The sequence below is a fragment of the Lutjanus erythropterus genome, chromosome 5 (genome assembly GCF_056507025.1).
Source record: "Lutjanus erythropterus isolate fLutEry1 chromosome 5, fLutEry1.hap2, whole genome shotgun sequence".
In the NCBI taxonomy this organism is placed as follows: Eukaryota; Metazoa; Chordata; class Actinopteri; order Lutjaniformes; family Lutjanidae; genus Lutjanus; species Lutjanus erythropterus.
This window is the reverse complement of record NC_139321.1, coordinates 11,395,610-11,423,353: the sequence shown is the minus strand read 5'-3', so window position 1 is coordinate 11,423,353 and position 27,744 is coordinate 11,395,610. Positions and strand designations below refer to the sequence as shown.

Below are 27,744 nucleotides of genomic sequence, written 5' to 3'. Positions count from 1 at the left end.
GTTGTGGAATATAAAACCAGGATTGGCTGAAAGATGCAAGTCACTGCCGTTGTGAATATAAAAATATCGATTACATCAACTTTAGGTCACAGTAACGGATGTTAACTTCAACACCAACTGCTTATCAAGACAGTGGTTGTCAGCTGACTAGAACTAGCTGACTAAAAGTATATCTAAAGACCTCATGTTTCAGTAAAAATGATCATTGTCTGACTATCTACTACATTTCAAACTGCCTTGATAAAGCAGCCTCACATTCAGCTTTCACTGTTATCAGAACTGATAATTAGCCAGCGCTGCCGAGAGCTGTGGTCCTCCAATATGGCCACCAAAGTTATGCAACTTCAAAGCTTGTTATTGCACAACTAAAGGGAGGTCTCTGTATGTTGATGTCCAATCAGTGTTGATGGTAAATGTGATCTATTGAAGCAAGAAATTCCTCAGTGTGTGTTATATTGACAGAAAAGCTCTCCTGCTCGTGAATCCGTGCTGGCAGTGCCTACAGTTACCAGAATGCATTGCTCACTAGTTGTCTGATGCCCACAGATATGTTGCCACCAATGTGGACACCAATGACATCACTGGAAGAACAACAGATATCTCTGTGAACACAGCGCACACTCAAGAATTTATTGCTTCAACTTGACTACATTTTCAGCGACACTACTTTTCATTGACTACTATCAACACTGTCTGGACATCCACATAAAAAGTGTTGAATTTTTCCTTTAATGCGCCTGTTTAAACCCACATATTCCTCTGAGAAATAAAGTCCTGGCATTGGTCAGTTTAAAAAAGAATTTGTGCAAGAATTTTGTAAGAAACCTAAACAGTAGAGACAGAAAAAAAAAAGAGGAGAAGGTCACGGGGGGCAGTCTCTTGTTCACACTTGCCTCCTCCCTCACTCCTCCCTCTTCATCCTCCTCCCTCCTCCAGCCCTCCCTCTGGTGCATTACCAGTCGTGGAGACCAGGAGGAGAGGAGTGAGGCATGCAGCAGCCACTCACTCAGTCATTCAGTCAATTGTTTTCCTTCTAGCTCACTGCTGTATTGTACTATTCCAAGGATTATTTTTACTATACTTCCTCTGACAGACGTGTTTCTGTAGGAACAGCCTTTTTCCTGTTTCTGAAGACGCTCAAAATCCATTTGAAAAGGAGAATCCCGTCTTTTAAACTTTGTTCTCATAATTCGGTGCTTTTTCTGTGATATTGTGATCCTCTTATAGTCCCACTCTGGCTGCTGTTGTATGTGAGGACTGTCGTGGTTAAGACTGGCTTTGCTGTTGTGCCTCCTCTGCTGCCAAATTCTGAAGAAGGGAGCTCTGTATGAAATTTGACTTCAGTGGAGCTCAAAAGGGGGAGGAACCTCAGAAGATGGTTTGACTTGGAAGAGAGGGCGACCTTCTGTTGTGGAGCGGCATCTCCTCTGTTGCAGAGAGGGAGACGTCTTCATCGTTCGGGAAGAAAAGGGAGTCTGATGTGGGACAGCACCGCAGGGTGTTGGATTTGAGGGTTTTCTATTTTATTCTTGGACAAACCAGGGAAAAGATTGTTTATTTTGCAAAAGAGGGAGGAAAAAGTATTTTGTCTTGAGAGAGAACCTTCAAGCTTTTGCTTCACTTCAGTTTTCCAACATGGCTGGGATGTATGGATGCTTCAAGAGCAGGAAGTAAGTTTATTTTTGTAACAATCCCATTGTATTTTTAATTGCAATTATTACAGGTAAATGATTATAATGAAATTATATTGGGATACTCACCGTTTTTTTTGCCAACCAGCAGTAACTTACTCAAAATATATCCACAGTTAGGGCTGGGCAATACAGACAAAATCAAATATCACAATATTGTTGACCAAATATATTGATATTCTGTGACAAACAGTGGTGTAGCAAAACCTAAAATCAAAGTAAGATAGTAAAAAGTCCATGATACAAGAGTTATTATGACATGACAACTTATCCTTTATTAAATAATAAATCTGGTATTAACAGCATTTTTTGTTTGTATAATATTCATTTTTCTGTTTAACTTGAAGTGCGTCTGATTTCCTTCTTAAGGCCCAATAAAATAAAATAAAAGTATCCAGCTATAACCTAAGCATGTGCAAAAAAAATGGCATAAATTATCTTGAATTGTCAAATTATGTATGTACAATTGCAAAACAAATACTATGCAGCAGTCAGTAGCAGTCCTTTTATTAAATGAAACAAAAATAGTAAAATAAAATAATTAACCATGTAATATAGCGGTAGAGTTCGCCACAGTCCAGTGTGGTACTGAGACATTTTTTTATTGTGATATTTGACTATTGGAGCTTCCACAAAATATTAACACAATAAGATAATCATAAATAATGTGGATATAATGACTAAGTGGGTAAAAGGAAATAATTAAACAGATAAAACAGGTGAGTTCTTAAAATCACATCACTTTTAGTGAAACACAGGCTTTAAAACCAGGAAAGGAAAAAGAAAAAACAATGCCCAGCCCTGTGTATTACAAAATCACACTTTAGATATCTTGCAAAATCTTGTTTTGGCATCACACCTGGCAACATAATATTACTCATCTACTGTGCATTGCTTCATCAAACTGTTCATCATCATGAACGTGATCTTCAGGTCTCTGTGTCACAGGACGGGGGTGTTATTTAAACAGATGTATCATTTTCAACATATAATTATATGTTAATAGGGGCCATAGCGTACTTGCAGCAACACAACATGTGTTAACAGTCACTCTGCTACTGGAAGTACTTATTTCACAATTGGCCGCATGCAAAACATGCTGACCACGATACAAATCCAAACGCTGACAGAAATTACAAATCTTTTCTTAGAGTGCGCTGATTTCAATTTGCATGTTGGGGATTTTCCCAGAGTCGACTCTGTCTTTCGTTTCAGCGGTTTAATCGAACTTTTGTTTCTCTTTTGTTTATTGAGACAATTGATGGCTTGGCGCTGACAGTCCGCTGTATGACTCAGAGCTGATTGACTGAAGGGACTGATTTTACACTGGAAGTAAATGAATAGTCATAACATCCCGGAATTATAATTGCTTTTGTTTTGGTTTTCGTGGAAGAGAATCAAGAAGATGAACACTGTAAATTGTCTTTTGATGCAGGATGAAGCCGTGTTGTTGTTCCACTGACGGCTTGATACTTGTCTTTCCTCATTTAAATCTGAGTGCATGTTTTCTTTTATAGCTGATGGAAGTCCTCAATTGGCTATATATAGGCCTCTGGGCTTGGCAGTGTGATTGGACCACAGAGGGTTTGGGATAATGAGTGCCTTTAGCTTTTTGACTACAGTAAAGTATCTTTTTTTGTACCGGAGCTGTGGAGATGTGGTGTTGGGCGCGCTGATACCCCCTTCTACTTTCTTTGTCTTGGGCCTTTCAGTCTCATGACATGACAACAATACAAGCTTTTATGGCCCACTCAGCAGAGTTGACTTAGACAAACATTTTGTTTGTGCGTGTGTGACAGAGAGAAAGAAAGTGAATTAGGAGAGGGGATGAGCTGCAAGACAGAGATGCAACAAAAGAACCACAGTTGTGGCCTCCTGGAGTTGGTTCACTGCAACCAAGATTAATCGAATTACTTCTTACTTCTAACTGTCAATACACGGACAAATTCAAGACTGATGGTGCCTTCAAATTGAGCTAATGAAGTCGTATTTTCAACACAGGAAGTCGGTTACATGATTCAAGTGGTTAAAGTCCTGTTGGCAGGCAAAAAATATGTTTCTCTGTTATATTTTCAAGAATAAAATCAAAATGTGTTACTAACAGCGGCCTGTCATACTTTATTTCTCTCAGCTAGTGGTCTACTAAGAACCATACATGGTACAGTCTGGAGGGTGATGTCTTTCATTTTGCCTTTTCAAAACCAAAAACTCAAGAAAAAAACGCTGGTTGAAAAACTGATTGGGACAGTTTGTTTATTTGCTGTAATTTAAGCTGCAAATGTTAGCATACCTGGCTTACTGACTTAATAGTCACAATGCTAATGTAACATTAGGCTACGTCCAAGACCAAGGGGCACGTTAGCTCACAAAATTATTTTGAAAGGTTGTAAGCTACATAGTTATTTCCTACTGTGTGGATTTTACTAAATGAAATAGCAGGGAGGCTACAAAAAATAGCTTTTCTTACCTCTTTTCTTGACTGTAAGCAAGTTTTGTCTTTACGTTCTGTTCGTCTCACGTCCCAGGACTTCAAGTCTGTTTTTCTGACAATGCGTGTATAAACGCAAATTGATGCCCACTAAAAAAGCACTGAAAACGTATTTTTATCCACATTTATGTAACTGTGGAGCAGAATGTGTTCCACAGCCAGAGAGCAGCTCGCTCTGCGTTGGTTTGTAATCCCATAGGCTCTCTTCACTTAAACAGCAGCTGGGAAGCAACGTAAGGGAACTTCTTCAACTCCTGCTCCTACTGTGTGTTTACTGCCACTAGACAACTTCACTGCCAAAATTTAATTCCTCTGCTCTGAGTGCAGCCACCAGCACTTTTCCTTTTTTTTTTTTGCACTGCACCGAAAGTTTGGCTGCTCATTTGCTGCTGACACTTTGATACACACAGACTACACAGATCTTTAATCTACCGATTAATCAAGAACTATTTTGAGTGGTAAATCTGACCCCGTTTTCACTCCATAAGTGCTGCACGAGCATGGAAAGAGACTAAAAGCGATTTGGCAAAAATCAGGCAGCTTCAGATTCAGCCCAGCGGTGATAGGAGACAGGATTCTTAAAGCTGACAACAAGTGTGTGTTCTCACTTTCTCACCATGCAGGCCCCATCTCTCCCTGTGTTTCCTGGTCCAGCAGTCATTATGTAACCACAGTAGGTTGAGTTTGTTCAGCAGGAATGGTGATGCAGCTGTAAATGAATGTAGACTGTGCAGAGTGACTGATGAGAGTGTTTGGTCAGTTTCTGTCTTGAGTCCATGTAAGGCTTGTTGCTAAGAGCACAGCCCCATCTCAAACAGGAGGGGAAGAGAGGAGACGGAGGAGAGGCAAAGGAAGGGCAGCTGGAAGACAAGAGAAACCCCAAACCAAAAGAACGGATTCTAAATCTTGACCAAACCTCAAGCATAAAAACTTTTTGGAGCTTTTTGGACAATAATGGCATTTTGAACAATAATTTAAAATCTGAAGCTGACCAAGAATTTCAGCTTGGTTTAACACTCTTTCAGAGTTCATTCAGGTCCTTTCTAGTTTAAAAATAAAGGGAAAAAGGGTCAGAGGTGTGATTTTTGATTGCAAAATGAACTTTGGACGGCACTCTGAGTACATGTAAACTAATCAAGCACTGTGGTATCAGCAGCAAACAAGGGATGACGATCACAACAAATTCTTTGTGAGGCTTTGTGAAACTACTCATGCTTTGACTACTTTATCCTGGATTGTGTCACAACTCTTCCAGTTATAAAACCTTGGTTGTGGCCAATAACTCACTATGTTAGTTTATTTTGTTTCTGCTGGTTTACTACAGTACTGGTCTGGATTAATACAGTCAGGCATGCTGGACTAAGAAGCTAAGCTCTCTTTTCTAGTTTATCTGGGAATTTCTTTACATGCAGTCTCTGGTTTGTTTCAGTCACGGTGTGTCGTAGTTGCATGCAACACTCTTAGTTATAGTGTGGAGTTTTGTTTATTTCCTCTTTATAATTGCAGGTTTATATAGTCCACATAGATTTAGCACGCATTGGACTCAAATCAAACCACATTTTATAACTGATTCCTACAGATTGTCATTTTACTTTACCAGCACTGGAAGAAGATATAACCAGTGATATTGCTCACTTTTTGTTGTCAGATCCCAGTAAGTCACATTTTTCAAGCACCAAAGTCTCAGACATATATAGATTAGAGATCATTTTAACCAGCTGCTCCTACATCTTCATAGCTTGAACATGGACATTTTCTATATTTAGACGTGAAATTACTTTATAGGTAAATTTGCTTGCCACAAGCCTGTATGTCTCAGCCATGCACCAACCTCTGCAGCTGAAAAATGAAGCCAATGTGGAAGTGCAAAAAACTGTATTTGCTTGAATGGTCATTTGAGGCTGGCCACAAAAGCGAAACATCCAACTTTAGAGCCGAAATAAACATGTTTACAGCCTGGTATAAAAACATTTTTGGTTTCTATAGCTAATTTCGCAGTTCATGACTGCTGTACGGGGGTGAATTTTTATAGAACTCACCCATTTAAATTATATTACACCGTCACAGATGGCTAGCTGCTAACTGCTAGCTCCATTCACGCTCCACCTTTTTGTCCATTTTTGGATTAGCTGGGAGTTAGCTGAGTCAGGCGCTGCACACAGCCACCATGCTGTGAGTTTCACAATGGCTCTTCACAAACCTATGGGTGACATCACAGAGGCTCAGTCCACTATTTGTCATGCTGTCTATAGTCTTAGCTTGTCGGCGTCAGCTCCGACCAGCTAATGTGACATATAGTCCAGTGAGTAATGGCAGCTGGTAGCATAGGTAATGCTAGCTGAGTTAGCACCACAGGTAGTGAGACAAGAGCTGTGAATGTCCCAAAACACTAAATGGCAGCATGTGTTGAAAGCACAGAAGGTCCCTCTCACACAAGCGTTTGTAAGAAGTAACTAGCATGAACTTTATGAAATTCCTGCTGGTTGCCTTCTGCACACGTGAATAACACAGAACTGTCCTCATTCTCTGTCAATAGACAGATTGTTGATGGGAACATTTCAATAATATAGATAAGATCATAATTTATTTAATTTATTTATTTTTTTAGCAGAAGCTGTTTTTATGTAGGTCTGCTGTAGGAACTTTGACTCCATGGTATAAGCAGTGTAATCCATTCTGATCCCTGCAGTTATTAAAAACAACACACTCGAGTTTTGGTCACTGACCATGTAATTGCGATGTCCCCAGTTCTAGTCCAGCTGGGGACCTTTGTAGCATGTCTCTGTCTCCCTTTGTTACCTGTCAGCGCTCTACTGCACTCTTCACTGTGTTTTTAATAGCCTGTCGCTCATGTTATATTATCCTTTTCCACACCTTTACTACACCCTAAAAGAAATTCAAGTAATACTAGTGAGTACGGATTTTTTTTTTTTTGCATTTTAAGGCATGGGAAAGTCAAAGTAACAATGACATTCTTTAGAGTTCAGGACGGGAATTTAATGAATAATTTCCTTGGCAGTCACCGTCTCCTGCTGACCATGCAGGCTTTGAATAGTTGAATGGGTCAAGAGGAAATACCACGGTTATAAAGGCCGTGTTCCCAGTTAGGTATGTGTGGTTGGACAAGAGTCAGAGGACCAGACAAAGAAAGAGAGATGAGGGATGGTGAGATAATAAGACAGGAAGGAAAAAGAATGAAGAGAAAGAGAGGAGGAGGGAATGAAGAAGTGTTGGTGTAGAGCTGTGTTATCTGGACACATTCTTTATATATTTCTCATGTCCTTTTATGGCTCTTTGGCTCAAATTGAGCTCCTTCAAGTTATGGAAATGGGTTAGACAATAACAAAACTCTTGTTAAAGCTTTTCAACATCTGGGGGATAGAGTAATGGGAGAGTGAAAGACATTTATCCTGTGAGGATGCTGCCTTTTTTTATGTGATGTTCCGCATTAATGTTTTATTAGATAGCACGCAGAGAGACATGTGACAAGATGGCAGAAGGAAACAGGCAGACTGAACCTTGTACAGCGGTCAATAGTCCTCCACAGAATAAACCACATCACGGAACTACATTTCTTTGTCTACCGTGTAAATTGATGACCAAGTTTGAATCACTATGTCTGGCTTCTTAAAGAGGTAGTTATATTTCAGAAAATACACTTACTTGTTGGGTTTTTTTTTTTTTTTTTTTGCAAAGAGTTAAATGAGAATATTGATTCCACTGTCATGTCTCTACACAGAGCGTGTTGCTAGATCCAGCAGGTTGATAGCTTAACTTACCTAACAAGCTTAGTGATTTCTTACAACATCAGAAGTCAGAGGCCCAGCCAAGAAATGGTTCCAGCATGAAATTCCATAACACAATTCAAACTTATTTTAAGTTATGATTGTTGGACAGATTAAATCAACAAGACATAACATGCAAATGAGTGAGTTTCAGGTGCTTTGGACAAAGCCAGGCTAGCTGTTTTCCCATGCTTCCAATCTGTGTCCTAATCTAAGCTAACCACCTGTTGGCAGGTGGTTAAATATGGAAAAAATAAGGGACACCTTGCCAGCAAACCCAGGCACGGGGACACAAATCAAGCAGGGGGGTCTTTGTGCAGTTTATGCATCAATTTCAGAGTCAGTTTCAGAAAGGATTCAAACATCAGATCATAGACATTGGGCAAAATGCTTGGTCTGCACTCATTTCCTCTGACAGAACGGATCTACTTGTGGTCTGTCTGCTGTTTAGATTTCTATTTGGGCATCTCGTCTCTTTTTACAGGTGGACGTGAGGTTGCACATCTGAGTCTTCATAACCAGGGCGACAATGACAAGGAGTGACTGTCAGTCTGATTTAATACTTCTCCACTGTATCTCATGAAACTGATTTGGTTTTATTATTTCTCATGTCATTCCAAAGTATGTGAAATGTACTGTTATACATTAGAGTAGGGTGTGCATGAAAATAAGGAACAAATTACATCCTGTGTTGACTCAATAAGGGACAGTGCATGTTATTTTAAAATGAGGGACAATCCTGTATTATGCAGGACAAGTGGCAACCCGACCTGTTGGCTATAGCTTTATATTTACATACATGATAGTGGTGCTGGTACTCACTTTCTTGCTGAGAGTTAGATGTGAAGAAGTGCCAATCTCAAAATACTTGAATAAGTCATACATCTTTGCGGTAGACAAGGATGCCAAACTAGCATCTGAGGTATGTAACAACTTGTGTTACTTGTTCAGCTCAGGAATAGACAGTGCATTGACAGTGCAGTGAAAGGTAAGCATATATAATGCATATCTAGCTGTTTGTCACTGTTATCAGAGTCTCCAGTCTCCAGTGTAGACCACAGAATTGTAGACTCAGAAATTGTATATCATATAAACTTTTATTTCTATTTTCGAATGCATCCTCTCTCGGGCTCACATGAGTACTTATCTTGGTTTCACTGTAATACTTAAAGAGCCCAGTTTCCCAGCAGGTCATACCAGTCTGGAAATCTAACCTACCAATTGTTACATGCGCAGTGTTACACTTGATTTCCCAATCACAATTTCAACAAAATTCACTGGTGACTAAAAACCGTATTGAACAGAGGCAGAGGACAAAATGGCTAAATCAGCTGGGGCAGTGCGGGCAGGGCATCAAGGCCACTGTGGCTGCAGGACATATATTTTTTTGAGGGGCATGAGGCCAAAGTGAGGGGAAACAGTGGCCATGGTCATCATGGCCACCGTGATATTCCTGCTCTGCATTTTATCATAGAAAAAAGGCAGCATTCCTCTTTTAAAAAGGTTATTCATTTAATTCTGATCATTAAATTTGTCAGAAACTGCAGCTAGGTTTGCTAGTTAATGTTCTCTAAGTCCATCTGCAAATAACCAACAGCATTTAGTGAGTGCAAATTCGATGCGATGCAACAGATCTGCCGCAGCCATCAATCTTTTTTTGCCAACAGGCTGATTGCAGTTCATTCCAGCTGTTCTCACAACATCTTTGGTCCATTTTTAATGTGGATGATTGTGCCTCATTTAAAGCAAAGGGGTTTGCTAATGAAGGAGTTCTGTGTAGAACTTCAGCATATTACTCTTGTCAGAGTTGATGGCATTAGTGTGGTAATCCTAGTATGATTATTATGCACATTTATTCCAGCTTGTCAACAAGAACCTCAGCTTGTTTGAAACATAAGATAAAGGCATGCCAGAAATACCTCCACATACTTCCACATTGCATGAGGAACATACTGTGCTTTATGTTTTGTACACACTTTGAAGCAGACATGCACGCTGCTTATGACTGAACATACAACATGTCCGTCTGTGGCTATATCTGTACTTGGTGGCTCAGCCAAGTTTATCATTTCAGCTGACTGGAAAAATCCTTCTACTCCCTCGCAATTCTTTCTCGATTCCTTTCTGCATCTCCCTCTTTCTGTCTGTGGAAATTGAAGGCTTGTGGCTCGTCATAGATCCACTAACATCATATTACTGTGGCCAATTCATCTGCGCTCCCTCCGCTCAACCTCTCATCTGGGAGTCAAGTTAAGGACTTGTTTTTGTGCCTCAAACATGGGGAACAGATTCTTGAGTTCTCTGTCCAAGCACCTAGAAATAGGTCTTTGACTGGTCTTTTTCCCACATGGATCTTCACAGTGATATATTGATGGTGATCTGTCCTACTGAAATAAGAGACGGAATATTATAGCTTTAACAGTCAAGGATTAGTCCATCCCACACAGGGGAACACCAAACAACCATCACAGTGATCATCGCCTCAAACATCCTGATCCTGTTAGGGTTTTTGTGTGTGTTGTTCTCAGGGCTAAAAGCACAAACTAGATTCTGCAGAGCATTTAGAACCCACATTGATACCCTGATTCTAAGTTCCTGATCTCATGTAGCAGTATCTGCTATACAATTATGTGTTTCACAAAGAGGTGAACCTCGCCCGATTTGTGCTTGATAACAAGTGAGCTTTTCAAATCAAATCATGATGCCTTCACCAGTTACCAGTTAACCTGTTTACCTGTGGATTGTTCCAAACAGGTGTTTTTGGAGCATTCCATAACCTGGGAAACAGACAAATCTGCGAACTGATGTTTCAGTTGCTCTGGCAGATATGAGGTCACCCTCTTATTCAGAGAGATTCCCATCTGTCCTGGATCTGGTCAAGCCAATAAGGGGCGGAACTGATACGATGACTGATGGAGGAGCATCGCCTGTCCAGATTTGAAAAGGCACACATTTAGCAATGTGCAATGCGCCAGGCTTACGAAACTGTCAAACTGAGCAGTTCTGATCGAATATGAGTCAAGATTCTGTTACTGCATTGCCCTATTTCTCACCTCAAATCTTTTCAGACACTGATTTTAGTGTACTGTTAAGTTGTAATTTGAGAAAGTCTGTGACAAGGCCATCATTTTTTACTGCTTAAAAACAGGCCAAGCAAAACCCAGCGTGATGGTACGGTCACACAGGCTCAAATGCGTGCTGCAATTTTGCAGCGTTCACCAAAGCTGTACTCTGATTCGGTGTAGGTCTGTCAAATTTGCAGGGGCATTTTTGTCTGCACCCATTGAAGATGATGAGAGATTCTATTACAGGCTACAATTTCATAGTCTTTCGCTCTCTCTGTCCCAACTTGTTTGACAGATTTTGCTGGCATCGAAATAAGACTAAGCACAAAATTCAGTGAAATTGATCAGGTAAAATATTAAAATCGAATCGAATATGATTAGCAAATTATCCCAGTCTGTTTTTATTTATGTTTTAAATAGTGTCCCAACTTTTTGGGAATCAGGGTTGTAGTATGTGAATGAGCAGCCTGACATCAGGCGATGGCTTGTTCTTGGACGACAGAAAGTAGAATTTCATTCATGAACAGTGTTGACTCATTCTGCTCTAACAGCTCTCACATGACTGAGGTTTAGCTCTGCTTTTACCATGTACAGCCACACAGCTAAGGTTTGTTCTGTTCGGCCTAATGGCAAATCAGTACTGTAATTTAATCATGTTATCTAAGAGAGAACGCATTACAAGATTCCTTGAACGAGTCGCAATTAGAGGCACTGAAACTGGACGTCAGATTTCAGCGCTTATTTAATCAACAATGTCAAAATATCTCCATTAAAAGCCGCGGTACAGAGTACATTTGTGCGTCTGTAAGCTCTTAGGCTCTGTCTCTGCTGCTGATTCATTGTAAATCTCTTACTCTGTGGTCCCTAATTGCTGTAGTAATGTAATCAGGTCCATATTAGCCCAGTTTAGTGCTGGTGGTACAGAAGGATTAAGACTGGAGTGGTGTGGATTTGTGTTGTGAAAGCTCAAAGTCCAATATGGGACCAGCTATAGAAGCTTTACTAGAATAGATTATCCCTTTCAGATAGACAAGATGATCCATATGCAAAAGCTCAATTTAGAATCATGAAGGGGTTTATTAACAATATTACAGTACAACCTGTACTGTCCCATTGATGTTGGTATGATTTTTTTTTTAGTTGTTGCAGTCAGACATTATGTTAGACAACTGCATGTCTGTGCTGACAGGAGCCAATTAGTCAGCAGCGTTAGCTTGTGGTGCAATGAGTCTGTTAACACTGGTTCCATTGAAGGATTAAGGCTGAACTAGATTAGATTTGCTTTACGTCAGAAGGACAAGAACCCCGTGGACAAAGTCAAGTTACAGTCATTCACGACAAAGGAGCTCAGTGTCCGTTTCTACTGTCTGTCATTCACTCCTGTGTTTAGAGAAGGGTATCATTAGCATACTGCTTATTGATATCTACTTATCAGTACTCTTATTGATGTTTTTTTTTTATAATATAATGCAAAAAATACAGACATGACATGAAAAGATATGAAAGGATTCACCAGTCTTTTAACTTGGGTTAAGAGCTGTGGTCATCTCCAACATCAGCAATGGCTCACAGCAGGTTCAAACTTTGGCTACCTAGCAATTAGCGTTTAATGCTGTGCTAGCTAATGGCTACCTCAACCAGCTGGACTCCACTGCAGGAAAGGGCTTCAAAATAAACGTTATGACAGCCCTGTGACACTTTGCTGTTGTCTCCTGCATTGCAAGACTGCATGAAGACGAGTTTGGCTAACTAGTATCACCTTGACTTTACCAGGTAGAAATGATTGCATTTTTCATTTGGCTATCCCATTAGTATTGGAGCCAGGAGGCTGCACTGAGGACGTAACGTTACGTTAGCTGCAGCAGTCACTTTGCTAGCAGTGAAACATGCCAGCATATTCCATGTAGCTTCAGCTTCGTTAGATTTAGCAAAGTAAGCCCATGCTTTTGAAAATTTAGCCCTATTAGCTATGACTGGAGGACGGTTAAGAATTTGAAAATACCAGCTACGTTAGCACTGATAGCAGCACCATTTGTCCAGAGGCTTATCAGTATTTTGGTACTGACCAATCAACAGCTGGTCCTGATTTAGTACCAGCTCTCGTTACCCACCCCCGCCCAAGTTTATCTGAATTTATACTATTTTCTACTATACTGTTAATTTAGTAGGGTTCCTGGATGGGGGTTGTTTTCACTGTGTAGACCTGGACACTGTTCAGTGCACTCATGGATTTGTGTTGTCTGGATTTGGACTCTGTTCCATCTACATCAGCTAGACAAGACTGTGTCCAGCTGATGTAGATGCATGGCAGTGAGGTGTGTGTTAACTTGTTTTTGTGTATGTAAACCTCATTTTAGGACAGATTTAAGGTCATCAACAAATATGGACATGTTCATCTTCACTCTCTGCGCGTGTCGGTGTGCATGCTGACTGTATGTGGGTGTTAATGAGGTTATTTCATCTGTCTAATAAAGGCAGACCCCTACTGGTCCGAATGCCTCGACGTGCTAATCCATTGTTACGTAACGAAGCTGATACACCCGTCCAGTACACTCTATCTCTCTGTCTCTGTGTCTCATGCGCAGACACACACTTGGTAGCTTCCAAATAAAGCTAATGGCGTGCCCGGGAGTGTTTACACTAAATGCAATGCAATGCTGAAGGATTAGTATCTTAAATAAAACCAAGTTCATAAACAGCTGCCAGAAAAATTGTCATGGAGCAATGCAAGATGGAAAAAAAAGCATGTCATGTAAAACTGGTCTGTTGAAATAGCCCTGAAGAAAATAAGTAATTAAGGGCCCCAAGATTGCTGTTGTGGTTTAACATTTTTTGAAATAACAAGTTCAGATCTACAAAACGATGTCACTTGCTCTTGTATATGAGAATATAAAGTAAAGAGGGAGTGCCCGCTTGTTAAATGTTATGCTGTTCTCTTGGAATATAGTTTCAATGTTATGAGAAAAGACAGAGTCACACCCTCTCTAACGTGTTAAACTGCAAAATGATGTTTTACTGTGTGATTTAGTTTTTGCGGCATATTTGGTTAACACAGCTATAAAATGTGGTATGAACTATTAGACGGTTTCCAAAGTCCTTTTCAGGCACAGAACTTATTTCTTGCTTCATTTATCTTTTAAAGTGATGGCTTTTTGTTAGTCAGACAGAGGTGAGACATAGAGAGAGATAACTGGTGAAATATTATGACAGCAAGGGCGAGGAGTTGCGTCCGTGATGGATTTTAAAAACTTATTTTGCAGTTGAAGCCTTAATGATCATTGTAATAGGTGTGAGGGACCCCTGGTTTTCACAGTGAATCCATGAATGGTCATATGGGGAGAGCCTGCTGGTCAGGCTATTTCTGTGGTTGTAAGAGGGTTTTTTTTAACAGCATTGCCCCAGTCATACTGTGGGGCGACAAATAGTTTTTATAGACTGATCTGATTTATGAATATCTGTTACTGCTGCAGCCTATATGTTAATCTGAGCATTTAATTTTAGACTTGTGCTGTGTTGAAAGTGATATGGGAGGGTTACCAGGTCCAATCTAGTGAGATCTGCCATTGTGACTTTTAGGTAAAAGTGACCAGGGTGCTTATTCAGTCATGAAACTACCATGCCCTGCTCATTTACATATATAAAGACAACAAAATATCACAAGCACTTCTCAATCAGCTTTAGTAGATCTACAGTATTTAATGCATTTATATGTATAATGCAGCCCTTTGTAGGATGAACACACTGTCACCACTCACAAGCTCTTATAAACACTTTATGACTGCATTTAACAGGGTTTGTTGGTTGTGGTTTGTTGTAAACAAATGCAACTTGAAACCTGTTTACTAACAATAGGATGCATAGTGTGAGCCTGCAGAATACTGGACTGTAGTTGGGATGTAGATGGAGCTGACTGGTGCCGGGCTAGGGTTGGACGATGTCTACTGAATTGGCATATGACAATGTCCACAGTGACACATTGTAAATGGATGATGATATCGTTGAATGTGCGAGAGAGAGACAAAGAGAGTGTGTCGTGGCTGCGGTCAGGATAGACAGCTGTTGGCAATCAGAGCAGAGGGAAAGGTTAGCAGTGACGTTGTTTAGTGACAGTAAATGTACAGTGTGGGTTGCTTGCTGACTCTGTGTAAAAGTGACGAAGATGAGCCTGAAAGTAAGCATCAACCTCGGCCCTGGAAGAAAACAAAGTCTCCCTGGTGCTTCCCGACTACAGTCTGGAAGCTGCAGCAAGAAGGGTTAACACACTGCTTAAAATGTATATTCATCAGCTTGTAAGGTGACATATACAACCATACATAGTACAACTATACAGTCACATTCAGTCTTTGCATTTAACCCATCCTGGTATGAGGAGCAGCTGGGGTCCAACTGAAGTTCAAATCCATCAACTTGGTCATGGATATTCTTATTGACTTAATTTGCAAAACTATTATTGCACTTTAAATAACAAGTGTTACTAAAACCTACATTTGGCTCAGTGGTCAATGACGATAGCATCACCTATTAGTCCGGCCATACAATGGGCTGAACAATGGATGTTTTGTGAACTGAAGATGTTGCAGCCTCGCTTCTGGCTGCATTGCAATCTGTATTTAAACTGGTACTGCTTAAATATAAGAATTCTTATTTCTAATTTTGTCATCTCTACATGGCAAAGCTGCTCTCAGTATGAAGCACAACAATAAACAGCTACTTACTGCAAAGACAGGATTTATTACTGAGCTGCTGTATTGGATTAAATTTGATTATACAGGTGCATCTAATCAACTGGCAACTCGGTGTGCTGCAGCTTGTAGCGATGTACGGCTGATTCAAAGTACTATAAAGTCAAACTGCATCAATATAAGCTCGCTCTGAGCTTGCAATAATAGTGGATTATGTGAGCTCAGTTAAGCTACACTTCTAATCAGCCATTATATTAGAAGTTATGAACTTATGAAGTTTACATCAGCAACAAACTATTTACCATTGCAAATAGGTGCTTTAATTTTTTGCAGTCAGCCAAACAATTTAATCGTGCAAAGTCTGTGTTAACTTCCAAAACTAATTAATGGAACTTGCTGTGGTATTATTTATTTTACACTCTGTTATTCAGAAACCAGTTTGTCTCCCAATATTTAAATGTGGATGGAAAAATTCCCCCAAAATTGTCATCATTAATGGAGAATTTGGTTGGAAAATATGACCATTTCACCAGAATTGAGCAACAGTATATTTTTTTTTCAGAGTTTATTGTTGTTAAGGCTCTTTCAAGCCATTTGTTTGCTTATTTTAATGTGCGAGCGAGAATATAATTTCACTAAAGGCTGCTTTCCATGTTTGGTTTAAAAGCACACCATAGCTTTACACTGGAAGGCCTCTGTGTTTACTGTAAGTCTGTTTTCTCTTTTGTCCTTCTCTTCTTCCTAATATTCGTCTGTTTATCTAACTGACTCTTCTTTCCTTTCATGCTGCTCTTTCCCACAACCCCTGTCTTTGACCCCTTCCCTCCCTCTGACTTGTATTTGTCCCCGTCTTCTCTGTTTTCTCACTGTTTCCCTTCGCTCTCGCTGTCTTTCACCCCCCTCCTCGCTCTTTATTTTAAGTGTCCACTTCTCATCCTCTCATCTATAATTCTCTTCCCCTGTCTTGCTGTTGCTCTTTTCAAATCTGTCTCTCTTCTGCCTGTCTTTTTGTTTTCCTCCTCCCTGTCCCTCCCCCGTCATCCCGCCATCCCTCTCATAGATGAAGCGGAGGATGTCACCGTGGGGAGCTGGCTTTGGAAGTGGGCGCAGGTCAGTCATTTTGCCCCCTGACCATCCGACCTTCAACTTAATACTTCACAGTTAAAAAATACAGTTGTTATATCAGCTTATCAGAAATGCACTGCTTTGCAACTTAAAGGACTGGTTAGACATCTGGGAATTTAATTATTCACTTTCTTGCCAAGAACAAGATGAGAGGATTGATATCACTTTCATATCTGTATGTATGAAGCTAGAGCCAGGAGTCAATTAGCTTAGTATAGCTAATCAAACTTAGCTGAGACTTGAAGCAGGGAGAAATGGCTTGGCTCTGTCCAAAGTCTAGAAATGTAATCGAGTTGTGGTTTTAAAGTAAGTTTTGTGCTGTAATCATTTCTTGATGACCAGTGATCAGATGCAATGACTCTCTGGACTCTTGTTGTCACTGTGAGATTAGGAGATGAATAGCAAAGGCTCCTGGGTACTGTGTCCAGACAAGAAATATTAGCTGCAATATTAACTTCTCATGAAACAACAATCTGTAGTTTTTACATTTTTGTGTATGTACGAAACAAACAAACGGGACACCATGTTATAATTAAGCTTTAGAGATCTAAGCAGGCGGAGGTAAGATAGCTGTTTTGTCCTGTTTCCAGTCTTCGTGCTAATTTAAGGTAAACACCTCCTGGTCTCAACTCCATACTTAACGAAGGGTGGCCATATTTTCAAACCCCCAAACTGGAAACGTTAAAGGCGAAGTGCCACAAATGGTACAGCCTACGGCACGAAGACTAACAACAGCCTTAAAAACTGCGTGGCGCATCGTTTATGTTTTCATACTGGGTTATAAAGAGTGCAGAAACATAATTAATGTCTATGTAAGTGCTGAAAAAAGTATATTATTTTAATCGTGGTGAAAACGGTGATACAACTGTTAGGAAATGTTAGTGTCTTACAGATATTTGTCGAGTCTCGGGACACCCAGCTTGAAACATGGATGTCAGAGCACTGATTTACATCTTGTAAAGAATGAAAATAAGCCTATTTTCCACATTTGAACTCATCATTTTAAATAGCTGTAGCATACAGTAAAATAGGTGGCGATTAATGGTATAATCAATTAATAATCGCATCTCATCATCAGGCAGTCATATTGTAAAAGAAAGCTTCTCATTAATGTTGACTTGTACACAGGTTGATTTTTCTTTTAGCTCAGGGTGGATTTTAAAAGATCAATACTTTGACCTTCGCCTGTTGTGGTTTGTTCAGTTTTCTCACCCATTAATAGAACATTTAGACCTCGTCCTGTGGTGGTGTTAATGGGTGTTTAAACTGGTTTTCTTCCTCTCCCAGACACTTTATTGTTTCCTGAGTTCATATCACCATACTACATTGTTGTCTGTGTTGTATCTGTGTCTGTTTCCTAGAGATGTTATTAAGGCTCTTGTGGTGTGGTGAACTTTTGGCTGCAGTGTCTTGCTGTGGCACCAGACAGGAAATGGATCAGTCCAGCTCATAACAACAACAACAACAACCTGTGTCTTTGTTAATGGCCACATGATGCAATAATGCAAATATTAAAATAATATAACAGATATAAAGAAGTGATATCACAGACTCAGTTTGATGAGGAAGGTAAAGGTGGCGGCGATGATGATTCTCATGACTTTGCCAAGGGTTCGGATGATGGTCATAGCTAACGCTTGTGTAATGGTAATCCTGACGAAAGCCCCTCGGCATGTCAACAAACTCTCAGGAATTTTCCGTCTGTTTCTACAATACAAACTTACTGTAAACACGGTTGACAAGAAGTTCTCCAGCTGCTTCTTTAATTGAGAGAAAGAGCAGCCTGTTCACACCAGCAGCAAACATGGAAATCATGGCTGTCTGGTGAACTTTCCAAAAAGGACAATGATTTCTCTACCATATTAATACACACTTACATAGTATTTTGTAAAAGTATTCCAACTAGATATCACCTCACTAACTTTTCCTGCAGCTATAACAGTAATACATGGTATTCATCAGCAGGTGGAGTTTGCTCAGATGTCATGGACGTCGGTCTGTTGACATAGAAGTTTAGAAGATGTTATGATTTTATCCACTTTAGAAACTTCTTGTGCATGTTGGCTCACAGCTAAACAGACTATTTTAGCTGTTTGACTCAATCCCAGGATCATCTGTTATGTGGCATAAGAGGCATATTACCAGGTCTCACATCAGATAATCATCCCACTGCATTTTGGTTAATCTATGGTTAATTTAACAAACTATAAAACAAATATTGGAATTCTTTTATCTGTCTCAACCTTTCTGTAGTTTGCATTTATTTTCTACCAATTTAGTAATAGCATTCCTCAAAAATGTATTTATTTTTATTAAATATCACTGTTGCCATAGAGATCTTGAAGGAAAGGAGACTGAGAACATGCATAATGCAAAGCTTGTTGTTTCCTCTTAAAAGACTCACTTCACTTAACATTACTTCACCGCCACATGACCAGAGTCAGAGGATTTGCTTTCGGTACAGCATGTCGGTACAGTAAACCATCGTTTCCATGGTAACCATCTCAGATTAACATTTACATTAGTATGCTGACCTTAACTGACTAGCACTAAACACTACGACTGTCATAGTAGAAAGGACACAACAACATATGCATAAGAAATTAGTTTTAAAAAAGTTTCTCACAAAACATAATAGCAGTATTTTCTTACGTGCTTTACTAAACACAAGTGCAGCTGAGGCTGATGGGAATGCCCTTAGGTTTGTATTTATTTAGTCATAAACTGATAAACGAAAAGTCAGAAGATCATCAAAGTTATTACAGTTGATCCTCTGGAGATATTTTCAAAGTGGTTGACAGATCGACCGACCAACTCAGACCAGCGAAAAATAAGTCAGACAGGTTTCACTGCTCTTTTCACCCGTTTCCACTCTATGTGTTGTTGCACATCTGTGTAGTAGCCCATCACAGCTGTTTTAGGGGGCTGGATGATTTCAAGCTCATTGTCATCTGTTGTAAATAAAAGGCTCCTGAGATACTTTTATGAAGTGTGGTCTAAGAAAACATTCCCATCTCTCCCCTCCCCAGTCCTGTTCTCATGACGCCCATAGATTCTGTGGAAATATCTCAACCAAATTAATGGTGACACAGCCATAGTTATCCTGAGATATCAATTTCCCGCGAAGCACATCGGTACTCAGCGTCCTGCCAAACTACACAGGAGATCTTGTACATAAAGTGCATACATAACTAATTAGATTTGAGACTAGAGGAGGGAGTCATGTAGAACTTGTTGAATTAATGGCCCCTCTGTATGAGACAGCAGCTAACGGGTTCAACGTGCTGCAGTCGAACTCTCGCAGGGCCTTCAACCTTCTGTCTGCCGGACACGGCTCATTAACGGTGCTGTGAAATAAAATTAAACAAGTGATTAAAAACTCAAAAAGGAACTGGGGATTTGCGGTGACAGTTGCATATAAATGTTAATAGAAGATTGAAATGTAACCGATACTCACCGCTGATACAGTGACCCACATGCTGCTGCACAGTGAGAGCAAGAAGATATCAGTTAATGTGATTTCATGTCTGTTTGGGTTTGTGTTAGCGGTTGCTGGGCATCTGCTGCTGCTAAGACGTGAACATTTCAGCTGATAGACGTGGATGGCAGAGCGGAGCAGAACACTGGAAACATAGCTGAGATGCTTCTGTTGAGACTGTTTGGACTGCAGTGAAGGACTGGGCTTGAGATTTATGTCGGACTGAAGTGTAACAGCTTTGAGTGGAACAAAAGTTTTACTAGCAAATTTAAGTTAGTTCCAACAGTTTAAAGCTACAGTATGTAACATTTCCATCACAAAACATCTAAAAACGCCAGAGATATGTTCTATATTTTGTTTAATTGTGTATTTACATAATGCTGAATGTTTCCAACAATGTTAAAAAATGGAGAAATCTGTGACTTATTCACTGTAAAAATGCATTTCTTTCTAGCCGTTGTTAGCTGATGGCTATAACTTCTGGAAAAACCCGAGATACATCAGAGGGTGAGGAAGGAAGTCGGCAGCCGTGACTAAACATAACGTGAATAAAGCTAAATTAACCTCATCTGTGAACATGATTTCTGTCTGAGTCATGCCAGATAGATTTTCATCAGCTATGGTGGCTGTTTAAAAGTGAAGACAACAACTCCCATGATTCCACGCTGTCTCTTCTTAATATTTTAGTGTGAGAGAGAACTCTAGCGGCAGAAGATATCGTGCGTTTAAAAGCACTAACGCTGTCTAAACTCAATATGACCCAGTTTGATGACACTGTGAAGCAGCGTGGGATCATGGGAGTTATTATCTTCATTTTTAAACAGTGACAACAGTTGATTAGTTTAGTCACAGGAACTAGCGGCTAGCAAGCAACAGCTGGCAGGAAGCACACTGAATAATCGTGATTAAATTACAGATTTGTCTTTGTTGGAACCATTTGGGAGATTTGGAGAGATATAAGTACACAACTGGACAAATTATAAACATGTCTAGCAACACTTTATGCATTTATGTGAAAATGTTACTTGTTGTACTGAGGCAGGCTACACATAGTCAGCTTTTAATGAATGAAGGAATACATCAATGTTATTGTATTTAGGAGTTCATCCAGGAGGTTTCAGAATGATTTAAAAAGGCAGTGGTGTGTTACAGATGACTATGTAATCCCTCAAAAAGGACTTGTTCTGTCTGTGCAGTCCTCTGTGATTTCAGATTTTGCCACCCGCCCGTGCCGAGCCAGTTTTAGTAAAGTCATGACACTCCCCAAATGGGACTTTAATCATATTATAATCCAGCGAGCCTGATCACATTGCAAGTGGTCATGCTGGCATATGAATGATATAAGGACATAGAGGCAGATTAAGATAAATAAGGCTCCAACATTATGCAGTGCAGGTTGTGTTACTGACAAAAACAAAGAATTTGTTCTCTTGATTGTTTGTACAGATTAGGTAAAGCAAGTAAGATAGATTTTTAAGTATCCAACTGAAGATATCCTCTTCCTTCAGGGCTCCCTCCAAAGCCACTCCCCCAAAACACATAAACACGACTTCTTCTGCCACTCTTTCTTCAACTAGCCCACAGTAGCTTTAGCATATCTCCAGAAAACTCCAGTCATGTGCTGTGAGTGCACAGGCAGGAGGTAGGCCATCCAATCATTTCATTTCATTAGACTATTTGATTACAACAAAAAAATGCTTCTAAAATACATGACCTATTCTATCTTTAATTTGTGCTTCTGATTCAATATTGTTTTTGGTGAGAAGTATGAACATCCTCCTTCGCCTTGACCTTTTTTAGAGTTTAACAGTGTCCTTCTGTATCGTGCAAACAGTGTAAATCAATCCAGTTATTCATGCTGTTATTAAATTATTCCACAGATGTTCTTTTGAGGAGCCGTTCGGCTCATCAGTGTCTCTCTCTGTCTCACAGCAGTGACAGCAGCGCTGCCATGGCGTCAGGACCTCCAGATGTGACGGCCAATCAGGAGCCCGCTGAGGCCGTGGAAGAGTGCTCAGGTAACAACTTGATTAAAGGTTAAAACGTTTGATGTGATTTCAGTGAAGAATGGCACTCTGTATGTGAAATAATGAGCAAAATTACACTTCTGATCAAACATTGTTTTCCTTTTACATGTTTTAGCCTTTTCCATTTTCAGGTCTCATGGCTTTTTTGATTGATTTGTTTAGATATGCAAATGTCAATTTCATTCTGCACTTCTTTTAAACATTGCATGATGAGTTGATCCTTGCTAAATCCCACCCCTTTCTGCAGAACCTCAATCTGTTTGGTCCTTTCTTATTTCCTGTACTTAAAAAGACTTGTCTATGCTGAAAAGAAAAATATGTTGCTGGGGGGACCTTTAATTACATATAGCCACATTTTAAGTTAGCCAGTGTTAGCAAAACAATAACTAACTAGCTATCTAATATATACATATGCATCATTAGCTAGCTAGATAGATAACATTTGCTGGTTGACCACATTGCTGGTCCCCCAGCAATATCCTTTAATCTTTTTTAAAATATGTTTTTTCTTTTCGACATAGACGAGTCTAGCACATAGCATATCTGAGTACAGGAAACAGGAAAGGAGAAGGTTGCAGAAAAAGGGTGGGACTTAGGAGGTCAGCTGAAACTGAAACCTACTCATTTAGAAAATCATTAGAGTCTTGATCAACTTTGTACTCACTAGGTTTTTATTCATATATATATATACAAATCCTCTGACCAGTGTGACCACAGCCATCCATCCATTTATCCATCTAGTTTCTTCCACTTATGCAGGGTCGGGTTGCGGTGGCGGCAGGCTAATAAGGGTATTCCAGCACAGCCATGAAAAGTTTATCTTTGTTGTGAAAATGAAACAGCTCACAAAAGTTTATGAACAAAAATGAATGTTTGTAGTGCTTGAATTGGAAAACTTGCGACACCTAAGACCAAATTATTAACTAGTATTTCCAGAGATGTGGATCTATCCGCTCATGATGCAAGTTTGTTAGTTTGAGTAAAAGTTTAAATATTCCAGTATCATGATTGAAAGTTGTCTGCATACTAATAGACAGTGAACAAGTGTAAAACTCTGCAAATGCTGCTTTCTTTGGGCTTTTATTTTGGCAGCTCCAGACAACATCAAGTGACTGGAGGAGTTCATTTTAAATACCCAGAATCCTATCATGTCTTTGCCTCTCTCTTTGATAGCTCACTATCTCTTTACACGCTGTGACCAGGAACTAAGTTGTGAACATTTTGCAAAACACCCACAAAAGAAAGAAAGAATTTTTTTTTAGTCAAAATGGTTTCTCAGGAACTGCTGTTTTTACTAAAGATGAGAATAACAAACTATAGAATTGGGTGAATAGCGGTATATGGACGTCTTCATCTTATCAGCAATGAGATTTTGTACAGCAGGGAAGCTCAGGCCGGCTTTAACAATCAAGATCTCCCTGCTGCTGTTGGCAGGAAATTAAAGAACAGAGAAAGCTATCATCATTTTTCACTCATATGCAGGCACACACACACACACACACACACACACACACACGCACACACAGAGATGCACACTGTCTATACAGATGGATGGCACATATGCTACTGATATAATGGGAACACGAAAGAAGTGCTTTGGGAGGTCAGAGAACATGATCACACGTCCACGGTCCAACAAATTGGAAACAGTCTCTCATGCCTGAGCTTTAGATTGAACTACGTCCTCTTTTAATTCTGACATGTGATAGAACGTCTATAATATGCGTAGTTTGTTGCAGGAAACAAACTATTAGCACTAAGTTAAGGCGAGTCATTTCAGTTTGACTCCTGTGGGAGAGTTGAACGTCAGGCGTGACTCCACAGATCATGGAGTCTGCCAGTCACGTCCATCTCAATCTGTTGGTGTTAACCCAGTGACGGTGCCAGACAGGCGGCTTATCTCTGATTGGCGCCTGGCAGAATGTGCCGTGTTTGAATTGGATCCACAGTTTGAAAGGGTTGAAAGAGTCTTTAAATAGAAAATGATACGGGGTGCCCTTATAGCTCAGTTGGTGGAACGAGAGCCTGCGCCCGATGTATTGAGGCTGTCAGTCCTCTGCAGCGGCTGCCGGTTCGACTCCCACCTGCGGCCCAGTTGCTGCACATCATCCCCCCTCTCTCTCTCTCTCTGCCCCCTTTCCTGTCATATCTTCAGCTGGGCCTGTTCCTTTCTTCCTTTTTAATTCTTTCATTTTAAAGCACCTGAATACTTGTTTTTCAAAACAAGCATCTCCCTACAGATTAAATGTTCATGGCGTGATACTGTAAAAGTGTAAAAATCAAAGTTACCTTCTGAGTATTGTTTATTAAAGTCACACTAAAATTAAAATGATTCTGTGCCAAGGAATCAGTACATATAACCCTGTTTGCTTTGACTTACACTCTGCTTTGGTTAAAATAATAACATAATTATCAAGAAGAACTTTGAATCATATTCAGGGGACAGTTCACCTTATAATCAAAAATACATATTTTCCCTCTTATCTGTTGTGCTATTTATCCATCTAGATAGTTTTGGTGTGAGTTTCAGAGATGTCTTCCTTCTCTCCAATACAATGGAACTAGATGGCACCCTGCTTGATGTCCTGAAAGTGCAAAAAAAACAAATACAGAAAAAAATTCAACAACAGTGTCAGAAATCATGACTCAGTTACTCAAGATAATCCAAATACTTTGTAGTGAGCAGTTTAATGCAATAACTATTTTCTATCTAGTAGAAAGAAAGTAGTTCCTACAGGAACCTGCTTACAACAAGGACTGTGGATTATCTTATTATTATTAATTATTACCTGGTCACTTGCCAAATAAAATAAGAATTTGATATGAAATATTCATTTTAAATCTGCCCGATCACATCTTGTACCACCCCATTAAGTATGATTGGCTATCTGAGAAGCAAGACCTTAGTTTAAACCTACTTTTAATTTTATTCTTGAATTACTTAATTGATCCTTTTGTAACACAGGGTTGTATAAGATGTTAGTTACTGACAAAAGGACTAACCTGTTCAAATTTCTTCGGCTTCTGCAACAAATTCCATTTGCTTGACCAACAGGAACACAGAACTCTCTTCCATGCACAACTGCAAACATGGCGAAATGAAATACATTAGTGCTGTGAGAGGGAAACGTGAAACCGAGGAAAACACGTCGTTTCTCTTTTTTGGCTCTTCAGAACCCGAGACAGCCGGTGTCACGCCATGCCTTCTTTGTTTGTTTACGCTGTTGTTCCTTTGTCGGCCCCTAGCGTTTCCTTCCCGGTGACATTACACTTGTCGTGAAGGACCTCTTTTCCTCTTCTTTTCCTCCTTGACCCTCCTCTCCTGGCGGTGAATAGAAATAAAGTTTTCTGACCCAAAAGCAATGTAGAATTTTAGGCTGCCTCTCCTCTTCCTCACTCTCTTCATGACATTGTTCACCTGCCAAAGGTCACTCATTGTCTTCTCATTGTGTAAGCTGAGGTTAGCTCCCCTTAATGCTGACCTTAGACTGCCTTAGAATTCCCATGATCCTATTTTGAGTTTGTTTGCAGTTGTGTTTGTAGCAGTATATCGGGAAATAAAAGTATCTTAGAGCTACAGTGACCATAAAGCTGCACTGACCTTCCATTGAAGCAGTGGCCTTTTTCAGCTCTCTGAGCACAGACCTTTAACTTAATAGAGTATTGTGCCTAAAATAGCACAATAAATGGCACTGTCTACTGGTGTTTCCCCCTGATTTTTCATCTTGGCAGTGTACAAAGGCCTCTGAAGCATCGTCAAAAGCAGGCTGGACGCTCCTCAAGTAAATATAGCAGTTCACTTTAGGGTCCAGATGAAAGAGCGGAGAATTTGCAGCCAAGGCTTCACAGAAATTGGATGAAAAATGACATTATCGTCTCTCTAATGGTGTGGCGCATGCTATATTTAGCACTCCATGCAGAAAAGTCAGCTTGAGGCTGCAGTTTGAATTCATACTTAAGTATTTGTATGCTTTTAATGTGTCATATAAAATTTATCAGTAACACGTACAAGATCGCAAAAGGAAAGAAAGCAAGCTGCTTCTATTCACATACGTTATGAGATATAAAATTAACTTTGTGATGTGTTCTTTAGCAAATGACCCAGAAATTTAAAGCGTCTTGGCCGTGGTACCAGTGTCAGATTCCAGACATTTTTTAGCTGTGATTTAGCTCCAAACAGAAAGCATATTTTTAGAGAGAGAAAAAAAACGAATGCTCAAGGATTCCCCAAAGGGTGAGGGACAAAAATGTCACAGCTCATATAAAAAGAATGTGTCTTTTTTAAGTCTCTTCTAAAGTATTTTATAGCCCAGGGATGTGAATTCTCAAAATAGCTGGATCACAGTTGTTTTGTTTTTCCCGCGGCTCATTCTTTGTTCATAGCTCCCTTTGCCTACACTTGCCCATGTTTTGTGTCTCAACACTGTCCAGACTCTGAGGATAAATATATCCGTATGTTTGGATTGTATATCTCATCATTCTTCTCCAAATTAGTTTGCATTATTATGATGATGTGCCCGTCTGTGATGAGTGTTGCTGTGACTTCTGTCTGTGTTGTCAGAGGTCACAGAGTCCAGCATTATGCAAGGCTTGGTGCTATGAAGCTTTACTGTTGACTGATCCTATAGCTCTGATAGAGTGAGCTCTCACATGAGTTTAACCACAGTACTGGTGTGAACTGAGGGATGGCAGTGTTGTTTGGTCACTTGTTCTGAAACCTCAGACAAAAATACCTCATCAGGTATTTGATGTATTGCTATGATCATCTACAGACATTCATGGTCTGCATTTATCATTGTTGTAGGCCTAAAGCTATTCTTAAAAAAAATCTTTAAAAAAAAGATGTAATATTTCGTCAGCTGAAATGTGTGTCATGGCTTACGTCTATGATGTCTTTTCCTCTGAATTTTGCCAGAGTCTCCCTAGATTAGCTATGGGTGCCAAATCCGAAAAAAAAGAAAAAAGAGAATTGAATAGTTGTGGTTCCAGACAGATTTTTTCTTTCATTTTTTGGCTGAAAATTGATCTTTTGAGAGCAAAGGTTGCAGTCTGAGTCATCGGTTGTAGACTGTGGATATAAGCCTAGTTCTGACAGCATTGTCCTTTCCTTCCGCTATCTGCCTTTTACTGTCAAAATCCTGATCCCTTCAGTAAACAACAACAGTGACCTCTGAGGTAACAACCTACACTCTGTAGGTAAACATTCTGTACACATAAACAAGCTAGCAGCTGGTAGTTTGTCCTTTGCAGGGATTTAGCCTTTTTAATGTCAGGGCTCGCCAATCTACATGTAAATGTTCAACCAAAATAAGTTTGCCCCCAACACAAATTTGCAGGTGCACTGTTATTTCAATCTGGGCTTTGCGCCACCCGAGATGATTGTGATTGGTTTAAAGAAATACA

General features: G+C 39.8%; 1 protein-coding gene across 1 annotated transcript in view; it reads left to right on the top strand.

Moving 5' to 3' along the window:
- Window positions 1-945: 945 nt before the first annotated feature.
- The window catches only part of LOC146326518 (uncharacterized), a 49,627-nt gene continuing 22,828 nt past the window's right edge, over window positions 946-27,744 (top strand). The window contains exons 1-3 of the mRNA XM_084718802.1: window positions 946-1,670; window positions 16,772-16,821; window positions 22,247-22,332. Coding sequence (XP_084574928.1) covers window positions 1,653-1,670; window positions 16,772-16,821; window positions 22,247-22,332 — 154 coding nt within the window. The 5' untranslated portion in view covers window positions 946-1,652. The remainder of the gene's footprint in view (window positions 1,671-16,771; window positions 16,822-22,246; window positions 22,333-27,744) is intronic.